At 49.8% G+C, this 24,274-nt stretch overlaps 2 protein-coding genes across 3 annotated transcripts; one reads left to right on the top strand and one right to left on the bottom strand.

Moving 5' to 3' along the window:
- Positions 1 to 233: 233 nt before the first annotated feature.
- Positions 234 to 1,152, bottom strand: exosc6 (exosome component 6). Its single transcript, XM_084452477.1, has one exon. The coding sequence runs from the start codon at positions 1,092 to 1,094 to the stop codon at positions 267 to 269; it is 828 nt and encodes a 275-aa protein (XP_084308603.1). The 5' UTR covers positions 1,095 to 1,152; the 3' UTR covers positions 234 to 266.
- On the top strand, positions 942 to 23,604 carry aars1 (alanyl-tRNA synthetase 1). Of its 2 annotated transcripts, none has more exons than XM_084452476.1 (21): positions 942 to 1,002; positions 4,151 to 4,308; positions 5,348 to 5,536; positions 6,045 to 6,190; positions 7,625 to 7,819; positions 10,814 to 10,958; positions 11,072 to 11,217; positions 11,520 to 11,628; positions 12,914 to 13,064; positions 14,001 to 14,125; positions 15,307 to 15,451; positions 16,078 to 16,256; positions 16,396 to 16,509; positions 16,658 to 16,864; positions 18,135 to 18,319; positions 18,749 to 18,857; positions 19,120 to 19,233; positions 19,479 to 19,598; positions 20,277 to 20,363; positions 20,534 to 20,647; positions 22,124 to 23,604. In XM_084452476.1, the coding sequence occupies exons 2-21, from the start codon at positions 4,165 to 4,167 to the stop codon at positions 22,301 to 22,303; spliced, it is 2,904 nt and encodes a 967-aa protein (XP_084308602.1). In that variant the 5' UTR covers positions 942 to 1,002; positions 4,151 to 4,164; the 3' UTR covers positions 22,304 to 23,604. The 2 variants fall into 2 exon arrangements, with proteins under 2 accessions (XP_084308602.1, XP_084308601.1); XM_084452475.1 differs by lacking the exon at positions 942 to 1,002 and adding an exon at positions 1,686 to 1,750.
- Positions 23,605 to 24,274: the final 670 nt, after the last annotated feature.

Below are 24,274 nucleotides of genomic sequence, written 5' to 3'. Positions count from 1 at the left end.
AGTATGTTCTTCTCTGTCTAGGCGTATCTATCTATCTATCTATCTATCTACCTACCAACCTATCTATCTATCTACACAGTGAACCCTCCGCTCTTAATTACAAACTCATGTGAGACATGTCTGTAATTACTTTTTTAATAAAGGGCTTTTTAATTGTATGGATTCACTCTGTGACAAGTTATCAAAATAAGCATGTAAAATACATTATATTGACAAAAAGCATTAGCTGCATTGTCTGGAACCAGAGGTGAAGGAACCTCAGACGCTCAGCTCTCTGACGGCGGGACTATCTTCCGCACGGATCGAGATAGGGCTTGCTGGATGACGGGGTACAGTTTGAAGCATCCCTCAATACAGGTGCGCACCCCGGCAGTCAGCGTCTCCTCGCCCATCTCACCGTCCGACTGCAGTCCTGATATCTGGTTGAGGCTGGGCAGGAAAGCAACGGTCAGGTTGCCATAATTATCTCCGTTGCCTGAGGCTATAGCACCGCTGCTCTCTTCCAGACAGCTGGGGTCCATCAGGTAAGTGGCGCCGTCCTGTCGGATGGAGCACCCGAGAACCAGGTCGTACATCTCAATACCGGCGTCCGCAAGGGCCAGGGATGCGCAGGTGACGGCGTGAGCCAGGACGGAACCATCGTTTTCCAGCACCATCACGTTGACCTCGATCTGTGAGCGGGGGTACTTGTGGAGACACACCCCCGGCCTCAGGCTCTCAAGCAACATCAGCGAAAGATCCTTCTCCTCGCTGCCCTGGATCCACGACCCTCTCTCCCGGCAAGAGAACGGGGCGAATCTCATGTCCGTCATCAATCGTCCGCATTTCATGTCCGTCTCGTCCTTGCGTTCAGTCTCCCTAGGACCATATACACAGCACATCAGCTTGGTGTTCCCTGCTTCTATGTAGGCTGAGCCTTTGGCTTGACTAACCAGACCGCAGCGGACAAATACGGGTCGGACGTCCACTTGGCCTCGCTGCCTTCCATCTATCCGGGAGTCGGTGAGAGCGGTGCGCTTCGAATGTGATGTGCAAAAGAGAGACGGACTTTGAGACACTTCTGGGCCCCGTATTCGTTTAGTGTCAGTCGGCATTTTCGGTTGAATTTCTTGCTAAACTGATGTTTAACCACGTGTCAAATGCAGCTTTAGTCTGAAGTTCCTAGCATGTGTGCAATGCCAAAAATGTCCACTTGCAACATAGCACGCAGCACAAAGGTTCCACCCCAGTCACACGTTAGTGTTCACACCATATATCTCTGGTTCACACTGCTTACATGCTCTGCTGCACCAAATGTGTGATGTAGCAAAAATAGAAAACAAATATTCTAAACAGTCGTTACATAGTCGTGTAACATCGCAACACAACACAACCCCGATACATGCAAGACATTGGTGGAAATATGTAATACTAGGTCTGTGCAATGAAAATTACTAGCTGTGTACACATACACACCCCAGGAAATACAGTGCAATACTAATATAGATAAAAGCACTAATATAACGTAATGTCTCAGAATAAAATCAGACATATTTTCTTTACATTGCATCATCCAACTCCAGCAAGCAAATTTCGAGCAGAGCGATGATGGACATTGGTCTAGAGCCAATAGGAACGGACTCTCGGTGAAAGCCGGTATAGTCCAGCCAATAGGATTTGCTTGTGGGAGTGTTCATTGCGTTTCTCTTTGACTGCAGCAACGTGGGCAGGCTGTGTGTGTGAGTTGAAATCAGAGAATTACACCACTCCAGTGAGTATTTCCTCCAATTTGCCGATACTTGAATGAGTCATATATGCTTTCAAATGCGTATCCTCTTAGATACTTGATGTAGCAGTTAATATTTTGGCTTACACGCTTCATATGGCGAAACGATTTGGCTGACGTTACACTTGTAGTGCCAGCTAGCCTAGCTTAACCCTACAATCAGTCATAGTAGCCAGACAGCCACTCACGTTGCACCAGTTGACACGCCGATTCCATTTAACCTAGCACTAACCGTTTACGCTAGCTACTTAAGTTAGCTAATGTTGCCATATCCAGCCATTCCGTCGTTTTTTCTGGACTGAGCCGGAATAACGTTATGCCCACGACATGTTTAACGTTACAGCCAATCAAAGGCTTTGATACTGCATGGGTAAACTACTGGGAAGTGAAGTTTTTCAAGCCTGCGAACGGTCGTCAACGAAGTGATGTAGTCAAGCCCGGGGCACGGGCTGTTTACCGGCCGTGTGTTCTCCTGGGCCCGGGGCACGGGCTGTTTACCGGCCGTGTGTTCTCCTGGGCCCGGGGCACGGGCTGTTTACCGGCCGTGTGTTCTCCTGGGCCCGGGCTGTTTACCGGCCGTGTGTTCTCCTGGGCCCGGGGCACGGGCTGTTTACCGGCCGTGTGTTCTCCTGGGCCCGGGGCACGGGCTGTTTACCGGCCGTGTGTTCTCCTGGGCCCGGGGCACGGGCTGTTTACCGGCCGTGTGTTCTCCTGGGCCCGTGGCACGGGCTGTTTACCGGCCGTGTGTTCTCCTGGGCCCGGGGCACGGGCTGTTTACCGGCCGTGTGTTCTCCTGGGCCCGGGGCACCAGCTGGGTGGTTTCCACCTAGATGATCCTACCTAGCCACCAATGGGAATACAGATCCTAGAGCTGCTCTCACCGCAGCCCTGCATTATGAATGAGTGTATGGTTTACCAGGTCAGGAGTCAAGTTGTACCACACTATCTGGTCATGGTTATCATGACAAACCATCAGTATATTAATCTTATATGAACTGATGGATAAACATCCTGATCCAGTACAGTCCTAGATCTGAATTGTTGACCAGATGAAGAGCAGTGCAACTAGTGCTTATGGTCACTTTCCTGGCTATCGGCTAACCATAAACCTATGGTGTGATGTCTTTACTGATGTGTGGGTGGGGCTAGGTCCTACAGACAGTGGACATTACAGGGGTGGTTGGGCTAGCACAGGCCCTCGGGACCTAGTTAAAGGACTATGCTCGTTTTTGACAACCTGGACCTTATTTACGACATATTATAAGAAGTTTGACTCACCCAGATCACTTTTGTGTTGTTCGGAGGCCTGTAGAAGAAATTTAAAATCCAGCGCGAGCCAGTATATCCATGTAATGGCGGCGCACGGGGCAAAGGGAATGCAGCTTCTAAAAATCCATTTTCGGCCGCTAAACGGTTGTTTTCATCAATCACATTGCATGAATCGACAGTTGATATTCCTCTACGCGAGCCATTCTTTCGGTTTTCAAATACGTGGTCTGTAGCCACTGTAATATGATCTTTACACTGGCTATGCTCCCTCACATTCTCTGCGCTACGATCGGATTGTTGCTGACGAATGACGACGACAATATTCTCGGCACCAACTACGATCGTAGCGCAGAGAATGTGAGCCGGAGAATAGCAGGCTGCGCGCTGGCCTGTGCGCATGCGTGCTGGAGCAAGTGGGGGAGAGGCTTGTAAAGATCATATTACAGTGGCTACAGACCACGTATTTGAAAACCGAAAGAATGGCTCGCGTAGAGGAATATCAACTGTCGATTCATGCAATGTGATTGATGAAAACAACCGTTTAGCGGCCGAAAATGGATTTTGAGAAGCTGCATTCCCTATGCCCCGTGCGCCGCCATTACATGGATATACTGGCTCGCGCTGGATTTTAAATTTCTTCTACAGGCCTCCGAACAACACAAAAGTGATCTGGGTGAGTCAAACTTCTTATAATATGTCGTAAATAAGGTCCAGGTTGTTAAAAACGAGCATAGTCCTTTAACACAGGGAGGAATGAGGACCAACAGGTTACAACTTGTTAGTCGTATCCAGGGAGGACGGACGGAGGGAGGGACGGATTGATGGGTTAGGTTAGGTTAATAGTGGGATTAAAACATTTGTTAATAGGCCAAGGAAAGCCAGGTCTCCTCAGAGGAGCTGAGTAGTCCTTTTACATTAATTTGAGGCAGTTTTTCCATGTGTTTGTTTGCTGATTGAAGGTGTAATATTGCCTCTGCGTTCACAGAGGAATAACCAAGCTCCCGCCCAGATGAGCCAGCTCCCCTGCAGGCAATTCATTTGTTTGTCCTTGACTGTTATTTTCTGTGTATGTTTAACTTTTTTCGTGTTTGTGTCTTCATTCCTGTGTCTTTGCAGGCAGCCCTGTCAGAATGGACTCTTCACTGACTGCTTCTCAGATCCGTGAGAAGTTCATTGACTTCTTCCGCCGCCATGAGCACCAGTATGTCCACTCATCCGCCGTCATCCCCCTGGACGACCCCACTCTGCTGTTCGCCAACGCTGGCATGAACCAGGTACCGTGCAACACGCGCCTCCTCCTGCTCCCTTCCCCTCCTCCCTTCATCCCTTCATCCCTCCTCCTGCTCTCCTCCCTTCATCCCTCCTCCTGCTCTCCTTCCCCTCCTCCCTTCATCCCTCATCATGCTCCTTCCCTCCCTTCATTCCTCATCCTGCTCTCCTTCCCTCCTCCCTTCATCCCTCATCCTGCTCTCCTTCCCTCCTCCCTTCATCCTTCATCCTGCTCTCCTCCCTTCATCCCTCATCCTGCTCTCCTTCCCTCCTCCCTTCATCCCTCATCCTGCTCTCCTTCCCTCCTCCCTTCATCCCTCCTCCTGCTCTCCTTCCATCATACTTCATCCTGCTCTCCTTCCCTCCTCCCTTCATCCCTCATCCTGCTCTCCTTCCCTCCTCCCTTCATCCCTCCTCCTGCTCTCCTTCCCTCCTCCCTTCATCCCTCATCCTGCTCTCCTTCCCTCCTCCTTTCATCCCTCATCCTGCTCTCCTTCCCTCCTCCCTTCATCCCTCCTCCTGCTCTACTTCCCTCCTCCCTTCATCCCTCCTGCTCTCCTTCCCTCCTCCCTTCATCCCTCATCCTGCTCTCCTTCCCTCCTCCCTTAATCTCTCCCTGAATCCACTTTTATCCCTCCTTCTGTTGGGAGCAAAATGACCAAATAGTCGACTAACATTAGTCCATTAATTGGGGTCAGCCCTAATCTGTTCATCCATCCATCACTCCCTTTCTCCATTCATCTATCCGCTCTCTCTCCTCCCCCCTTCATCTTTCCATCCATCCATTCATCTGACCTCCTGCTCCTTCCCTCTCGCTCTCTTTCCATCCCCTGGGTTACAGCGTGGCAGGCCAGACTAATCAAACTCACCTCTGTGTCCAGACACTGGGAAATGGCAGCCTGGGGAGATGCCTTCCACAAACAGATGTGCTCCTCTCTACCAAATAGATAGACCTGGATACCTATTGTGTTCCTCTGGCCACCCCCATGCCTCTCTCTTACTCTCTCTATCTGCCTCGCTCCCCTTCTCTCTCTTCTCTACCAGTTCAAGCCCATCTTCCTGAACACCATTGACCCCTCCCACCCCATGGCCCGTCTTCGCCGGGCAGCCAACACTCAGAAGTGTATCCGTGCCGGGGGCAAGCACAATGACCTGGATGACGTGGGGAAGGACGTCTACCACCACACCTTCTTCGAGATGCTGGGGTCCTGGTCCTTCGGGGACTACTTCAAGGTAAAGTAGGGGGGAGAAAGGCAGAAGGGAGGGTGGGGCTGTATCCACTTGACCTGCAACACTCAGCATAAACACTTAAGGAAGTTTTAAACATACAAAATGTTTGATTTTAAGCATTTACATATGTCTATATAGCATGATAAACCAAGAGGGATCAGTCAATGAGGATCCCAAAATGCATTTGGCTCTTCTACAGCAGTGTCTTAAATTTGGTTTCGGTTTTGAGTCGACACCACAGTTTAAGAAAAAAAAAATGTGTGTACACATGCTAAGATTCAATCAGCAACACAATGTTCTTCTACGGCCTTATTTGGGAGTGTGGGTGTACCCAAACTGCCCCAAGCAGGCTCCAGGCCTCAGACATAAACTGAATTTACCTTCACAGCATAAGTTACATATTGTCACTTTAATGAAGACGACAACCCCGTTATCACAACAAGTGAGTGTGTTAATTAGTGTTTAAAAAAATAAATAAATAATTGCTCTCTCCTGTCCTCCCTCCCCAAAGCAACTGGCCTGTAAGATGGCCCTGGAGCTGTTGACTGTGGAGCTGGGCATCCCCATCGAGCGCCTGTACGTCACCTACTTCGGGGGACATGCAGAGGCAGGTCTGGAGCCGGACCTGGAGTGCAAACAGATCTGGATCGACCTGGGGTGAGGCTGGATCAGGGTGGAGGTGTTGGGGGGAGGCTGGATCAGGGTGGAGGTGTTGGGGGGAGGCTGGATCAGGGGGGAGGAGTTTCTGGGGGGGAGGCTGGATCAGGGTGGAGGTGTTGTTGGGGGGAGGCTGGATCAGGGTGAAGGTGTTGGGGGGGAGGCTGGATCAGGGTGGAGGTGTTGGGGGGGAGGCTGGATCAGGGTGGAGGTGTTGGGGGGGAGGCTGGATCAGGGTGGAGGTGTTGGGGGGGAGGCTGGATCAGGGTGGAGGTGTTGGGGGGGGGGAGGCTGGATCAGGGTGGAGGGGTTTCTGGGGTGTGAGGCTGGATCAGGGTGGAGGTGTTGGGGGGAGGCTGGATCAGGGTGGAGGTGTTGGGGGGAGGCTGGATCAGGGTGGAGGTGTTGGCGGGAGGCTGGATCAGGGTGGAGGTGTTGGGGGGGAGGCTGGATCAGGGTGGAGGTGTTTCTGGGGCGGGAGGCTGGATCAGGGTGGAGGTGTTTCTGGGGTGTGAGGCTGGATCAGGGTGGAGGTGTTGGGGGGAGGCTGGATCAGGGTGGAGGTGTTGGGGGGGGGGAGGCTGGATCAGGGTGGAGGTGTTGGGGGGGGGGGGGTTGGATCAGGGTGAAGGTGTTGGGGGGGAGGCTGGATCAGGGTGAAGGTGTTGCGGGGGAGGCTGGATCAGGGTGGAGGTGTTGGGGGGAGGCTGGATCAGGGTGGAGGTGTTGGGGGGGGAGGTTGGATCAGGGTGGAGGTGTTGGGGGGGGAGGCTGGATCAGGGTGGAGGTGTTGGGGGGGGGAGGTTGGATCAGGGTGGAGGTGTTGGGGTGTGAGGCTGGATCAGGGTGGAGGTGTTTCTGGGGTGGGAGGCTGGATCAGGGTGGAGGTGTTTCTGGGGTGTGAGGCTGGATCAGGGTGGAGGTGTTTCTGGGGTGTGAGGCTGGATCAGGGGTGTGAGTTTGGATAAAGTGGGATTGTGTTGTACTTTAGGTGCAGTTGATTTGGATTATTTGGTTTACTTACTGTCACTTTTGAGATTATTCTGTTGGTTTCACTACAAAGAGCACAGTCAAATGCAGCCTAAGCCCACGTATACTCTAGCAAGGGGCTCCTCTAGGTCAGACTGAATGATACAAATCTCCATCCTGTTTGTCCTGCTTTTAATGGAGTTATACTATGTTACACTCTATTGAATGAGATTTCTCCTTGGGACACACACTGCTATTACACCTGCCCCAACCTCCCAGATACCCCCACTGCCTACAACAGCACCATCTAGAATGTTCCCTCTGTCTGATTTTTCCTGCCAGTCCCTCTAGTCTACACACATTGTCCCCCTGAGGCCTCTCTGCCTCACCTTGATGTCACTTTACTTACTATATCCGAGTGTTTGTATGCCCTAAGTGTAATTGTGTATATCATTTGTGTGCCAGGATGGACGAGTGTCGTATTCTGCCAGGCAGTATGAAGGATAACTTCTGGGAGATGGGGGACACCGGCCCCTGCGGCCCCTGCAGTGAGATCCACTTTGACCGTATCGGGGGGGGACGCGACGCCTCCCACCTGGTCAACATGGACGACCCCAACGTCCTGGAGATCTGGAACCTGGTCTTCATCCAGTTCAACAGGTAACACACACACACACACCTCTGTGAACATACCCGAGTGATTACGCACCAGTAATAACACACACACATACTTGAATACTGTCTGCAAGATATGACTTAGTAGTTTTATTCTTATACATAATAATAACATATCTATATTCAGACACGCTCTTACTTAGAGGGGCGAGGATTTAGCATTTATCTAATGGTAAATGGTAATGGAAAATGGACTGCACTTATATAGCGCTTTTCCACCTTAGCGGCACTCAAAGCGCTTTACAATGACCTCATTCACCCATTCACACACACATTCACACACCAATGACGGTAGCTGCCATGCAAGGTGCTAACCTGCTCCTTGGGAGCAATTTGGGATTAGGTGTCTTGCTCAAGGACACTTCGACATGTGGACATGTATTGTCCACATGTCGAATCTAATTGTATTGTCAGTATCAGTTATCATGAAAATTGTGTATTGGGGTCCAGTATCACGTATTCTTGTTGACGTAAGCAACCGTGATAAAAAATAAAGTATCCTGTTATGTTCTCTCTTCTTGCTGAAGTAACATTGCCTCGAAGGTGTGGGAGGATTTGACAATGTCAGTGGGAGGATTTGGCAATATCAGTTTGAACTCTGGACACGAGAGAGCCTAACGTGTGGAAAACTTTATCTCGACAAGGGCCCTGTCTGTCCCCATGGGTGGGGACATGCTGGGGGTGCTTAACTCTGTTCGGGGCTCCCTCTCTCACGGGTAGTGTGATGCTCATCCGACGAGGGTCCTAGTGCACTATTTTGTTTTACCTGGTATACCTTTAATAATCATTACTATTCTAAAAGTCTCTTTAGTGTCTTGAGTACGAGCAGAATCTATTTTTCCACCACAAGAGCAATCAGTACAGCTCATGCTCATTTGTTAACTGACGAGCTAACCAACAAGCTACCAAGTCAGCACCTCTGCTAGCTTGCCCTCTAGTCGCAGTAGATATAACTCTACATTATAAAATGTATACATAATAAAACATGGGAGTGGGGTATCTTAGTTCTCTACATATGTATTGTCTTATTTGTGTGAAATATCATATAAGATATGCTCCAATCATGTTTATTTTTATTTAAATTACTCATTCATGAGAACCTAGCTATAGGCACCAACATCACCATTCTGGGTTCAATAGGAAAGTAGTAAAGGTATTTTCACACCAAATGCGAATATTCTTGTGAAAAAATAAATAAATAAATCAAAACCCATATTTCTCAATTAGTCTCTTCACACCAAACGCGAAATTTCTGCGTTCCAAAAGCGGGGGGGGGGAAAAAATCCCGCAAATGTTTTGATTTTTCTGCGGATTTCACTGGCCTGACGGGCACGTCACAATCAAATGACGGCAAGCCGAACATGCTGACAGCACAGCACGAGAGCCTTGAACAGCCTGTCTGCATAAATCCTCTTTTTGGTGTGGGAGATCACTGTGTAGAATAGCTATGATTAGGTCCCTACTGTAGCCTAATGAACCTGGATGGTGTAGATCTAACGTGACTTGTAGACCACTCTGTAATAGGCTAGAGGCCAGTCTAGATGTCTCTCCTAGGATGTTTTTAGCCTCTCTTACTCTGATATGTAATTTAATGTAATGTATTGCTTTATAAATGTTCTTAGCCGGTAGACAAACATACTCCAGGAGCTTGCTCCATCGCCTTGTTGAGAGGGGTCAGGGAAGAATTTTTACAGCTCACTTATCTGGCCCCCGGGTGATTACTGTTTTTTTGCTTCCCTCTGGAATATGTAGAGAGTGGGTTGTATGCCCTCCTCCCTTGTTCTCTGTAAAGCGCATTGTGTTGCCTCTGGGTATGAAATGCGCTATACAAATAAAGCTTTGATTGATTGATTGATTGAACTTACAGTACCGTTAGCGTAGCTATAGCAGCAGACAGACCACTAAGGTTTCTGATAACATTATAGCCTATAGCGAAATCAGACTGTTACAACAACGTCAACAGCTAACATTAGGCCATTAACGTTAGCTATGGTTAACATTAGCTTAGTGGGTTAGTACATTTATCGCAACTCACCGTCATCTGTCCCAAGTTGTTCAACCCTGCCACAGATATTGTCCTTCATTTCAGTGTCCTTGTAAGTTCTTAGCTTCTTATCATACAAGGTTGGATATTGCTCTACCAAATGGATAAGCTTGTATGAAGAGATACAGATCGACATTTCCTTTACTGTAGTGAGTCGCTTGTAACTTGGTGATCAATGGAAAGTGATCAATGGAAAAACCGTTATTTTTGGGGGGTGCCTATCCTGCTCGAGAAATTGTCACGCTCGTGGCATGTAACCAGTCAATAGGCCTATGCAACTGCAGCTATTTCGATGTGTTGGATGCAACATTGAAGCGCTGACTACAATTTGATTTGTGACACATTGTAGCAAAAGTAGCCTGGGTGCAAAAGTGGTGGGTGGAGCATCTGACTCGTGATGACAATGAAAATGATTGACATGGAATTTTTATTTTCCGCAAATTCTGTTTGGAATGCATGGAACGCTATTTTTCGTACTGCGCTTGGTGTGAAAGGTTTGGCCGCGGAAATTAATTAGGCGAAATTCTCAATTTATTTTTCACTTTTCGGTCTGAAAACAACTTAATTCTGAAAAAAAAAAAGAAGAAATCTTTGATTTTTGTCATGCTACAGTACAATATTCAAAACATGAATATTTGAACTCCAGTTGATTCCTCGCATAGTTAACTTAAAACAGCATATTTTTATATTACACAGCAATTGTGTGAAAATTAAGACCTTTTTCAAAAGTACATGATTTCGATTGTGGCTATTTTGGCTAATGGGCAAAAAAAAAAATCAATCTGGTTTCTTGACACTGAAACCAAAATTGTTCTATAGAGCCTTATCTTCAAATTAGAAGTGAGAAAAAAACTTTTGCATCAATTTTAAATGTGTGTCCAGGCACCCCACTAAATAAATCACTCCCTTATCCACCCTCCCCTCTGTGTGTCCAGGGAGTCGGAGACGGAGCTGAAGCCCCTCCCTAAGAAGAGCATTGACACGGGCATGGGCTTGGAGCGCCTGGTCTCTGTGCTGCAGAACAAGATGTCCAACTACGACACCGACCTCTTCATCCCTTACTTCCAGGCCATCCAGAAGGCAAGCACTCTGCCCTCTGAGCCCTGTCCAAGACATCTGGAGCGTCTGTGGTCCAACGTATGCCTTGATAAGAATGCCAATCTTAGCTTGTCTTTGACTGTGTTGACCTGTAGGGGACAGGAGCCCGGCCCTACACAGGCATGGTTGGCGCTGAGGACGCAGATGGCATCGACATGGCTTACCGTGTCCTGGCAGACCACGCTCGCACCATCACCATCGCCCTGTCCGATGGGGGCAGGCCAGACAACACCGGGCGAGGGTGAGGCAGCTTTTTAACTCGCTTGCTGTCTCTTTCTCTCTCTCTTTTTCTCTCTCTCTTTCTTTCTTTCTCTCTCTCTATCAAATCTAATCAAACCTTATTTATATACCGCATTTCATACACCGAGGCAACACAATGCGCTTTAAAGAGAGCAATGGGAGGGTGGGCATAGGTCCCACCCCTACATGATTCAGACCCTAACCCTCTTTCTCTCTCTGACTCTATCTGTGGGTGTTTGCTTGTGTGATGGGAGGTGACTGTGATTCATGCCTGTGTGATCTCTCCCCCGCCCCCCACCCCAGGTATGTGCTACGTAGGATCCTGCGTCGTGCTGTCAGGTACTCCCATGAGAAACTGGGGGCTCAGAGGGGGTTCTTTGCCTCTCTGGTGGACGTGGTGGTGGAGTCCCTGGTGAGAATCTCTTTCAATCAATCAATCAAAGCTTTATTTGTATAGCGCATTTCATACCCAGAGGCAAAACACTGCGCTTTACAGAGAGGTGGGTATACGACCCACCCCTACATATACCAGAGGGAAGAAAAAAACAGTAATCACCCAGGGGCCAGATAAGTGAGCTGTAAAAATTCTTCCCTGACCCCTCTCAACAAGGCGATCGAGCAAGCTCCTGGAGTATGTTTGTCTACCGGCTAAGAACATTTATAAAGCAATACATTACATTAAATTACATTTCAGAGTAAGAGAGGCTAAAAAAGCATCATAGGAGAGACATGGCAAATTCTGGTGTGTGTTTGCTATGGCCCAGGCCTAAAGCCGGAAGTGGGCTGGTGTATGTCTGTGTGTACGTGTGTGTGTGTGTGTTAACTAATGCTACGACATCCTAAGCAGACACAGGGGTATCTATCGGACTCCGGGAGGTCTGCTGGTGACAGTGGGGCATCCACTCTTTCTCTCTCCCTATACACACTCTTCTCTCCGTTCCTGTTCTTTCTTCTTCCTCTCTCAATTCAAGATCTGGCTGAAATCTCTTAGGATCTTAGGATCATAGTCTACCATACCATGTCTATAGAACCATACCATGTCTATAGAACCATACCATGTCTATAGAACCATACCATGTCTATAGAACCATACCATGTCTATAGAACCATACCATGTCTATAGAACCATACCATGTCTATAGAACCATACCATGTCTATAGAACCATACCATGTCTATAGAACCATACCATGTCTATAGAACCATACCATGTCTATAGATATAATCTCAGGATCATAGTCTACCATACCATGTCTATAGAACCATACCATGTCTATAGAACCATACCATGTCTATAGAACCATACCATGTCTAGATATACGCTCTTTTCTAAAATCTCAGATGCTCATGATTTATTTTATTTTTCTGATGAGGTAAACTTAAAATAGCTGTTCGCAGAACACGTTTTTCATCCATCAAAGTTTTTGTTAGACGCTTATCAGTTTCGTAAAACTACCCTCTTTGTTGTGAGGTAGCGTACATATTTATGTATTTATGTGTGTTCGTAATTGTCTTTGCTATCCTTGTTTCTATTGTTCTCTAGTGTCTTGTAAGCCCATGGGGCTGGGCACCTAGGTGGTGCATGACACTATTGAGAAAATAAAAACTTTAACTTAAAACAGTCTTAACCAGGCACAGACTGTAGTGGAGGAGATGTGAATGTGGTGGTTTGTCTCCAAACTGCGCTCCTGTCTCCAGGGCGACGCGTTCCCGGAGCTGAAGAAGGACCCAGACGTGGTGAAGGACATCATCAACGAGGAGGAGGTGCAGTTCCTGAAGACGCTCAGCAGGGGGCGACGCATCCTAGACAGGAAGATCCAGAGCCTGGGAGACGGCAAGACCATCCCTGGTATGACCAGTCCCTCTAGCCCCAGCCCTAGCCCCAGCCCTATCCCCTATCCCCAGCCCTATCCCCTAGCCCTGGCCTCAGCCCTATCCCCTAGCCCTGGCCCCAGCCCTATCCCCTAGCCCCAGCCCTGACCTCAGCCCTATCCCCTAGCCCCAGCCCTATCCCCTAGCCCCAGCCCTAGCCCTATCCCTATCCCCTAGCCCCAGCCCTATCCCCCAACCCTATCCCCTAGCCCCAGCCCTATCCCCTTGCCCTGGCCTCAGCCCTATCCCCTATCCCCTAGCCCTGGCCTCAGCCCTATCCCCTAGCCCTGGCCTCAGCCCTATCCCCTAGCCCCAGCCCTATCCCCCAACCCCAGCCCTATCCCCTAGCCCTGGCCTCAGCCCTATCCCCTAGCCCCAGCCCTGGCCTCAGCCCTAGCCCCAGCCCTATCCCCTAGCCCTGGCCTCAGCCCTAGCCCTGGCCTCAGCCCTATCCCCTAGCCCCAGCCCTGGCCTCAGCCCTAGCCCCAGCCCTATCCCCTAGCCCTGGCCTCAGCCCTATCCCCTAGCCCCAGCCCTGGCCACAGCCCTATCCCCTATCCCCAGCCCTATCCCCTAGCCCTGGCCCCAGCCCTATCCCCTAGCCCCAGCCCTGGTCTCAGCCCTAGCCCTGGCCTCAGCCCTATCCCCTATCCCCTAGCCCTGGCCTCAGCCCTATCCCCTAGCCTCAGCCCTATTTCCTAGCCCCAGCCCTGGCCTCAGCCCTAGCCCTGGCCTCAGCCCTATCCCCAAGCCCCCCCACCCCCCCAGGTTGCTGGTCCGAGACCCCATCAATCACTGTCTACAGTTGTGCCCTTGAGCAAGGACACTTAACCTCAACTCTAGCTCATAATTGTAAGTGGCTTTGGATAGAAGGTGTTGTGGCTAGGAGTCCGAATATTGTGTCTCTCTCCAGGGGACACAGCCTGGCTGCTGTACGACACCTACGGCTTCCCCCTGGACCTGACGGCCCTGATCGCCGAGGAGAGGGGGATGGTGGTGGACACCGCCGCTTTCGAGGAGGAGAAGAAGGCTGCCCAGGTGAGAACAGAGGGCTGGAGGTGCAGCGGCTCCGTCTTCACTGCTCTCTCCCTCCATCTCCCTCTTCACGGCTCTCTCCCTCTGCCTCCCTCTTTACTGCTCTCTCCCTCCAGCTCCCTCTTCACTGCTCTCTCCCTCCAGCTCCCTCTTCACTGCTCTCTCCCTCCGCCTCCCTCTTTACTGCTCTCTCCCTCCAGCTCCCTCTTCACTGCTCTCTCCCTCCGCCTCCCTCTTCACTGCTCTCTCTCTCCGCCTCCCTCTTCACTGCTCTCTCCCTCCAGCTCCCTCTTCACTGCTCTCTCCCTCCGGCTCCCTCTTCTCTGCTCTCTCCCTCCACCTCCCTCTTCACTGCTCTCTCCCTCCGCCTCCCTCTTCACTGCTCTCTCCCTCCGGCTCCCTCTTCACTGCTCTCTCCCTCCGCCTCCCTCTTCACTGCTCTCTCTCTCCGCCTCCCTCTTCACTGCTCTCTCTCTCCGGCTCCCTCTTCACTGCTCTCTCCCTCCTCCTCCCTCTTCACTGCTCTCTCCCTCCGCCTCCCTCTTCACTGCTCTCTCTCTCCGCCTCCCTCTTCACTGCTCTCTCTCTCCGGCTCCCTCTTCACTGCTCTCTCCCTCCTCCTCCCTCTTCACTGCTCTCTCCCCCCAGCTCCCTCTTCACTGCTCTCTCCCTCCGCCTCCCTCTTCACTGCTCTCTCCCTCCGCCTCCCTCTTCACTGCTCTCTCCCTCCGGCTCCCTCTTCACTGCTCTCTCCCTCCCTCCCTCCATTGGCTTTGGAGTATTGAGCCACAGCCCAAAGTTTGGAGGAGAAAAGAGTGTGTCCTGATTTGGCGTAGGTTTGAGTGTGTGGGTGTTAGTTTAACTCTAGATACTGCGCTTTGTCTCCAAGACTTCTTTCCTCTCTGTCAGCAAGTTTTGCACTGTAAGACAGAATAACTTGGCTCATCTGATTAGATTCAAGGTGTGTGTGCACACTCCAGATACCGTGTTCCCTTAGAGAATAAGACAGTTTCCCTACACACGATACGGACACTAAACCTTACTGTAGTCCACGTTCATTAAGGGGTTGGTGTGTCTCTTCTCAGAGGAATTACTCATTCAGCTTCAGAATATTACCAGTGTTGAGGGTTGTCCGTATCTGTAACGTGTGTGTGTGTGTGTGTGTGTGTGTGTGTCTCTCCTAGGTGAGGTCCCAGGGTAAAGGTTCAGGATACGAGGACAGCATCATGTTGGACATCTATGCCATTGACGATCTTAGGACCAAGGGAGTGGCTGTGACGGACGACGCCCCCAAGTACCGTTACAGCTCCGATGACTCTGGCAGCTACGGTGAGAGGCGTCTTATACCCTGCCTTATTTTAAACCACCAATTATATTCACATGTAACTAGGGCTGGGTATCGAGTCGAATTTCAAGAATCGATTCGATTACGATTCACAAGGTTCGGAATCGATTATCACGATTCAATTCGATTCGGTTAGTGTTACTAAAACCTTTTTTTTTTTTAGCTGTAACCTTCATTACATGACTGCCAAGTTATGCAAAACATCAATACTAGGGCTGGGTATCGATACTGCTTTCCAAAAATTAATGAATGAATTAATCATTGAATGAATTAATGAACTATTCATTCCTTCATTTATTCATTCATTCATTCATTAAATAAAAGAGATTTTGGGATTCATGAATCGATTCTGAATCATTTGATTCAGAATCGATGAATCGATTTTTTAAACCCAACCCTACATGTAATGGGTTTCAAATATATCTGAGATTTCACCGATATTTGGACACATCATGAGCACAGAAAGCACTCCTCTTCCACACAGACACACACTCCACACCATCACACCCACACAAAGCACATTGTAGTTTGTCTGTCTTTGCTGTTGTGTGTGTCTTTGCGTGCGTGACTGTGTGCGTTTGTCCTGACCTGCGTGTCCCTGTCCTTCCAGTGTTTGAGCCGGTGGCCGCTACCGTGCTGGCGCTGAGGCGTGAGCGTGCGTTCTGTGAGGAGGTCACCACGGGCCAGGAGTGTGGCGTGCTGCTGGACCAGACCACCTTCTACGCAGAGCAGGGAGGACAGAGCTTCGACGAGGGCTACTTGCTCCGGGAGAACGACGCCACCGATGACGTACGGACCGACCGGCCGACCGAAGCACAACATGCACCCAATGCATATACACACCTGCTATTGCTCTTGAGTAAGAGACTCCGTGGTGTTGGATGTGAATGACAGATCCCGTTCTCTCTGTGCTCCCCTCCCGTTCCAGAGGATGGAGTTCACCGTGAAGAACACCCAGGTTCGAGGAGGGTACGTGTTGCATGTTGGGACGGTGTACGGAACGCTGAAGGTGGGAGACCGCGTCACGCTGCACGTGGATGAGGTACGTAACGCCACTTCATCCCCACCGCATATTAATGTGCTTATATCATCCCTCGCTCACCCCCGCATTCATCACCTGTTCCTCTCACTTCCTTTCTCCTCCTCCTCTTCCTCCCGTCCCTCCCCTTCTCTCCCGGCTCCTCCCCCAGGCCCGGCGTCGTCCTATCATGAGTAACCACACGGCCACCCACATCCTGAATTTCGCCCTGCGGGGGGTCCTGGGAGAGGCCGACCAGCGCGGCTCCCTGGTCGCCCCAGACCGCCTGCGCTTCGACTTCACCGCCAAGGGAGCCCTCAGCACCGGGGAGGTGCGGCGCACCGAGGAGATCGCCTGCGCCATGATCCGGGACGCCAAGGTCAGAGGTCAAGGGGGACGGGAGGGGTATGGCGGTTCAACCTGGTGATGCCGTTTTGGGATTCTTGCTGTTCTTCTTCATTACAGTACATTACAGTCATTTAGCAGACGGTTTTATCCAAAGCAACTTAGAAGAATTGCATTTAACGTAGGTAGTCAATGCACCACTACTCACCAGAACTCACAAGTGCATCTCCTTTCTAAACAAGTGATTAAGAGAAACTCATCTAGTGCTAAAGCCAAGGAGCAAGAGCAGCTTCACACTCAGAATGTAAATGAATACTGGGATGTTGTTGTTCTCTCTCTAGCCTGTGTTGATGTTGTTGTTGTTGTTCTCTCTCTAGCCTGTGTTGATGTTGTTGTTGTTGTTCTCTCTCTAGCCTGTGTTGATGTTGTTGTTGTTCTCTCTCTAGCCTGTGTTGATGTTGTTGTTGTTGTTCTCTCTCTAGCCTGTGTTGATGTGGTTGTTGTTGTTCTCTCTCTAGCCTGTGTTGATGTTGTTGTTGTTGTTCTCTCTCTAGCCTGTGTTGATGTTGTTGTTGTTGTTCTCTCTCTAGCCTGTGTTGATGTTGTTGTTGTTGTTCTCTCTCTAGCCTGTGTTGATGTTGTTGTTGTTCTCTCTCTAGCCTGTGTTGATGTTGTTGTTGTTCTCTCTCTAGCCTGTGTTGTTGTTGTTGTTGTTCTCTCTCTAGCCTGTGTTGTTGTTGTTGTTGTTCTCTCTCTAGCCTGTGTTGATGTTGTTGTTCTCTCTCTAGCCTGTGTTGATGTTGTTGTTGTTGTTCTCTCTCTAGCCTGTGTTGATGTTGTTGTTGTTGTTGTTCTCTCTCTAGCCTGTGTTGATGTTGTTGTTGTTGTTGTTGTTCTCTCTCTAGCCTGTGTTGTTGTTGTTGTTGTTCTCTCTCTAGCCTGTGTTGTTGTTGTTGTTCTCTCTCTAGCCTGTGTTGATGTTGTTGTTCTCTCTCTAGCCTGTGTTGATGTTGTTGTTGTTGTTCTCTCTCTAGCCTGTGTTGATGTTGTTGTTGTTGTTGTTGTTGTTGTTGTTGTTCTCTCTCTAGCCTGTGTTGATGTTGTTGTTGTTGTTCTCTCTCTAGCCTGTGTTGTTGTTGTTGTTGTTCTCTCTCTAGCCTGTGTTGTTGTTGTTGTTCTCTCTCTAGCCTGTGTTGATGTTGTTGTTGTTGTTGTTGTTCTCTCTCTAGCCTGTGTTGATGTTGTTGTTGTTGTTGTTGTTGTTCTCTCTCTAGCCTGTGTTGTTGTTGTTGTTCTCTCTCTAGCCTGTGTATGCCATGGACACTCCCCTGGCAGCTGCTAAGGCCATCCAGGGTCTGAGGGCCGTGTTTGATGAGACCTACCCTGACCCAGTCCGAGTTGTATCCATCGGTATCCCGGTCCAGGACCTGCTGGCTGACCCAAACAGCACCGCCGGCTCGCTCACCTCCATCGAGTTCTGCGGAGGAACGTGAGTACACAGACCGCTCTAGGTTCTAGTGAGTCAGAAAGTTGGGGAACAAAGTGGAGATCTTCCCGATTTCAGATCTGAGGCCAAACGGTTCCTTTCATATACACCGTGTAGGTGAACCGATACTACTCATTAAATGACCTCGTGTCTCTTGGACTCTCTGAATCAGAACGGTACTGCGAAGTGTTCTGTAGCTGTATTGTATTTGAGCGGCGTTGTAACCAGCCCTCCCTCCCTGTAGCTGTATTGTATTTGAGCGGCGTTGTAACCAGCCCTCCCTCCCTGAAGCTGTATTGTATTTGAGCGGCGTTGTAACCAGCCCTCCCTCCCTGTAGCTGTATTGTATTTGAGCGGCGTTGTAACCAGCCCTCCCTCCCTGTAGCTGTATTGTATTTGAGCGGCGTTGTAACCAGCCCTCCCTCCCTGTAGTCACCTGCAGAACTCCGGCCACGCCGCTCCGTTTGTCATCGTGTCAGAGGAGGCCATCGCTAAGGGCATCAGACGCATTGTAGCTGTGACCGGAGCTGAGGCCCAGAAAGTGAGAACATGCACGTGCACACACACACACACACACACATACACATACACACTACACTGGCTCAGACACTCAGACATACTCCCACATTGATAGATGGAGAGAGAGGAGATTAACTGAGTCCCTGCTTAGTGGAGGGATAACACACCAATAACATTTTATATACATCATGAATTGGTTGATCTTGTTTTAGGTAATACTCTGTTAGAAACATTGACTTGGACTACTTGAGTGTGACTGTGACCCCCCCCCCCCCCCCACCCAGGCCCAGAGGAAAGCAGACGCGCTGAGACAGAGCCTGTCCTCCCTGGGGGACAAGGTCAAGGCCCAGACCGCCCCCAACAAGGACGTGCAGAAAGAGATTGCTGACATGACCGAGGTAGGTGCGAGTGTGTGTGTGAGTGAGTGTGTGTGTGTGTGCATCGTATGCCTTATCTGTCAGGCACCATCTGTCTTGGATTGTTTTTTTGTCTCGTGCGTGTTTCTCTTGGGTGTGTGTGTGTGGGTGAGTGTGTGCATGTGGGTGAGTGTGTATTCTCAGTCTGTACTAAGGCATGTGTGTGTGTTTCAGTCCTTGGGGACAGCAGTGACCTCCCAGTGTACTAAGGCATGTGTGTGTCTCAGTCCTTGGGGACAGCAGTGACCTCCCAGTGGCAGAAGGATGAGATGAGGGAGTCTCTGAAAGGCCTGAAGAAGACCATGGATGACCTGGACCGCGCCAGCAAGGCCGATGTGCAGAAGAGGGTGAGGAGGGGGGGGGAGTTGGGGGACACTGGGGCAGCAGGGTTGGAGGGGGGTGGGGGTGGTTTAGGAAGGCAATTTGCCTTATTCACCTCAGCTGCCATATTGGTCAGTCTGACGTAATGAGGGGTGCGGATGTGGAAGTGCCCGTTGACTTCAATGTTAAAAGTTCTCTGTAAAAACACCACTTCAAGAACCGAAATAGTCAAAATAACAGTCTGAATACACTATCAGGGTTACAAACTCATCATTACCAGACTCTGATTGTTTTTCACTGCCGTTGTTTTTGCGTTTGGAAATACATGGGAGTGAATGCAGCTGAAGGCTAACTATGGCTCATTCACCTCCATGTATTTCCAAACGCGAAAACAACGGCAGTGAAAAACAGTCTGGTAATGATGAGTTTGTAACCCTGATAGTGTATTCAGCCTGTTATTTTGACTATTTCGGTTCTTGAAGTGGTGTTTTTACAGTGAACTTTTAACATTGAAGTCAACGGGCACTTCCGCATCCGCACCCCAGACTGACCAATATGGCTGCCAGGTGAATAAGGCGAATGGACCCCCTAACACCCGTTGTGGGGGGCGTTGTTGGCTGTTGGAAGTCCCATTTCTGGGTTTCATATGGTTTCTCACGGCTCATTTATCTCCCTTTGTGTCGTTCTCTCTCTCTTCCCCTCAGGTTCTAGAGAAGACAAAAGAGATGATTGACAGCAGCCCCAACCAGCCCCTGGTCGTCATGGAGATGGAGAGCGGAGCTTCTGCCAAGGTAATGACATCATCGTTTACTCTGCCGCGCCCAGAGAGACCTGAGTCTGAAAGGAAATTCAACCTAATAAAACTATGACCATCCATTAAAGTGAAACACAAATATAGTCAAGTTGAAAATAGACATTTGAAGCCATTCCTCAGCGTGTAAACGCCTCCTCTTGTGTTCAGGCCCTGAATGAGTCTCTGAAGCTGCTGAAGACCAGCTCCCCCCAGACTGCTGCCATGCTTTTCACCGTCGATCCCGAAGCCGGCAAGATCATCTGTCTGTGCCAAGTTCCCCAGGTTAGACCCTCCCCCCCCGTTAGGTGTTCCCCAGGTTAGACCCTCCCCCCCTGTTAGGTGTTCCCCAGGTTAGACCCCCCCCCTGTTAGGTGTTCCCCAGGTTAGACCCCCCTGTTAGGATGTGTGGGTGTTTATCCAGGTTAGACCCCCCTGTCAGGATGTGTGGGTGTTTATCCAGGTTAGACCCCCCTGTCAGGATGTGTGGGTGTTTATCCAGGTTAGACCCTCCCCCCTGTTAGGTGTTCATCCAGGTTAGACCCTCCCCCCCTGTTAGGTGTTCCCCAGGTTAGACCCTCCCCCCCTTTTAGGTGTTCATCCAGGTTAGACCCCCCCCCCCTGTTAGGTGTTTATCCAGGTTAGACCCTCCCCCCCTGTTAGGTGTTCCCCAGGTTAGACCCTCCCCCCCTGTTAGGTGTTCATCCAGGTTAGACCCTCCCCCCCTGTTAGGTGTTCATCCAGGTTAGACCCCCCCCCCCCCTGTTAGGTGTTCCCCAGGTTAGACCCTCCCCCCCTGTTAGGTGTTCCCCAGGTTAGACCCTCCCCCCCTGTTAGGTGTTCCCCAGGTTAGACCCTCCCCCCCTGTTAGGTGTTCCCCAGGTTAGACCCTCCCCCCCTGTTAGGTGTTTATCCAGGTTAGACCCTCCCCCCCTGTTAGGTGTTTATCCAGGTTAGACCCTCCCCCCCTGTTAGGTGTTTATCCAGGTTAGACCCTCCCCCCCTGTTAGGTGTTCCCCAGGTTAGACCCTCCCCCCCTGTTAGGTGTTCATCCAGGTTAGACCCCCCTGTCAGGATGTGTGGGTGTTTATCCAGGTTAGACCCCCCTGTCAGGATGTGTGGGTGTTTATCCAGGTTAGACCCCCCTGTTAGGATGTGTGGGTGTTTATCCAGGTTAGACCCCCCTGTCAGGATGTGTGGGTGTTTATCCAGGTTAGACCCCCCTGTTAGGATGTGTGGGTGTTTATCCAGGTTAGACCCCCCTGTCAGGATGTGTGGGTGTTTATCCAGGTTAGACCCCCCTGTCAGGATGTGTGGGTGTTTATCCAGGTTAGACCCCCCTGTTAGGATGTGTGGATATTTATCCAGGTTAGACCCCCCTGTTAGGATGTGTGGATATTTATCCAGGTTAGACCCCCCTGTTAGGATGTGTGGGTGTTTATCCAGGTTAGACCCCCCTGTTAGGTGTTTATCCAGGTTAGACCCCCCTGTCAGGATGTGTGGGTGTTTATCCAGGTTAGACCCCCCTGTCAGGATGTGTGGGTGTTTATACAGGTTAGACCCCCCTGTCAGGATGTGTGGGTGTTTATCCAGTTAATTTCTTCAGTCAGATGGAACAGTGTGGGATCATGGTTGGGAAAGACTTATGTAATGAACCTAAACTTACATTCATCTCACAGAGGTGACTAAGTTTCTCTCATGGTCGTCTTTTTATGAGTAGTTTGGTATCTACATCAGTGTCTCTCCTGACTGTCTCTCCAGGAGGTGGCCAATCGTGGGCTGAAGGCCAGTGAGTGGGTCCAGGAGCTTTGTCCCCTGATGGACGGGAAGGGAGGTGGTAAGGACATGTCTGCCCAGGCCACCGGCAGGAACACACACTGCCTGCAGGAGGCGCTACAGATGGCCAACGAGTTTGCTCGCCTCAAGCTGGGAGAGAACTAAACCAGAGAAGAAGAGGGAGAGGTGAATAAGGCCCTGTTTTAATGCACATCCTTCTGTTCTTCCTCAATGTAATGTAATCATTGATCTGACACGACTTGGTGAAGACGAGAGGTCCAGCTGCCCAGCTGGTTCTTCCCAGGCACGTCCCATCCCTGATGACCAATAGAGAGAATTCTGAAGTGCAGGAAGGATGCATTAAAATACTCCAACAACGAGAGACCCCTTTTAGCTCCTCCCTCACCTGGACAGTCCAGCATGTCCTCTGGACTCTGATTGGACATCTCAAGACTCTATATTAGGATTCACCCATCCCATTGGTTAGAAAGGGAACCTGTAAAGACATGCAGGTGTGTAAAGAGGAAATCCTGTATTCCTAATCAACCCTCTTGACGATCACAGACTTGACACTATGGCAGATATCTTGATTGTGTGGAGGATATTGATTTTGAATTCAGCAGATTTCATGGTTTGATTCACTGCACAACTGTGACGGCTGCCTTTTGCACACAGGCGGTTAGGGAGGGACATATCACGTTGATCTCTCCCTCTGGTTGGCTGGCTGAATGATTGACAGATGTATAAGGAAACCCCACGGCCTCCTTCATGAACGCTCCTGTTATAATGTAAAAAGACCGTCCGCTGAATCCAATGTTCCTCTCTACTGCTTCTGGCTGCGGTCTGTCCATCTCTTTGTCCTCCATCTTTTCTCTATATGCTTCTGTGATTGCGTCTCATGTCCTCTTCTCCCAGTCTGCTGTGGTGTGCCTGTGTCCTACCTTCCTTCCTTCCTATCCTCCTTCCCTCCCTCCCTCCTTCCCTCAGTGGTCACTGATCTAACACAAGGAGATTGGTGTGATGAAGCCTTCCATCACACAGCTTTCACCAATCCAGTCAGATCAGTGACCGGCCTATATTAGGGTGGAAGGCTGCACTTATTAAATATTCAAACTGGGCCCATGTAACAGGAACCATGCTCCCTAGTGATTGGTTGTCCAAGGAGTTGTATATTAATTTTGTAGCCAATCAGGGCTGCTTTGTTGACATCAGAACCACTAGCAGTACCATAGAATTACTGTCTGTCAGGCGAGCAGTCTCTTCATACAGTATGTAACGTCACATGATTAATTTAGTAAATAATTATTGATAACAAACATTGAATAAATGGATGACCTGGAATTGTCTGCCTTTTCTGTAACCAGTAAATGTTTTGACTCCTGGATATGTCAGAACAACTGCATCACTTTAGCTCCTGATCTGAGGAAGTCTTCAAATGTGGAATAAAGACTACTGGTAATGCTTGAGTTGTGTTGTGACCTCTGTCTATGCTAACACCTACAGTATATGATTGGTTGGTTGGTTTATAAGTGTATTTTATTTTTTATTGACATGACCCTTGACATGACCCTTGACACCACCATGCCCCCAGCAGGAAACGGACCTTACCACCAGATAGTTGACATCACCTCCACCAAGCAGCTGACCTCACTATCAGGTAGTCGGCAGCAGGTCTCACTATCGGGTAGTGGGCAGCAGGTCTCACTATCAGGTCTCACTATCAGGTAGTCGGCAGCAGGTCTCACTATCAGGTCTCACTATCAGGTAGTGGGCAGCAGGTCTCACTATCAGGTCTCACTATCAGGTAGTCGGCAGCAGGTCTCACTATCAGGTCTCACTATCAGGTAGTGGGCAGCAGGTCTCACTATCAGGTAGTCGGCAGCAGGTCTCACTATCAGGTCTCACTATCAGGTAGTCGTCAGCAGGTCTCACTATCAGGTCTCACTATCGGGTAGTGGGCAGCAGGTCTCACTATCAGGTAGTCGGCAGCAGGTCTCACTATCAGGTAGTCGGCAGCAGGTCTCACTATCAGGTCTCACTATCAGGTCTCACTATCAGGTCTCACTATCAGGTCTCACTATCAGGTCTCACTATCAGGTAGTGGGCAGCAGGTCTCACTATCAGGTAGTCGGCAGC

This window comes from Borostomias antarcticus (assembly GCF_949987555.1).
Source record: "Borostomias antarcticus genome assembly, chromosome: 18".
NCBI classification, from domain to species: Eukaryota; Metazoa; Chordata; class Actinopteri; order Stomiiformes; family Stomiidae; genus Borostomias; species Borostomias antarcticus.
Note: the sequence above shows the minus strand (reverse complement) of the source record. Positions and strands in the feature narration are given on the sequence as shown.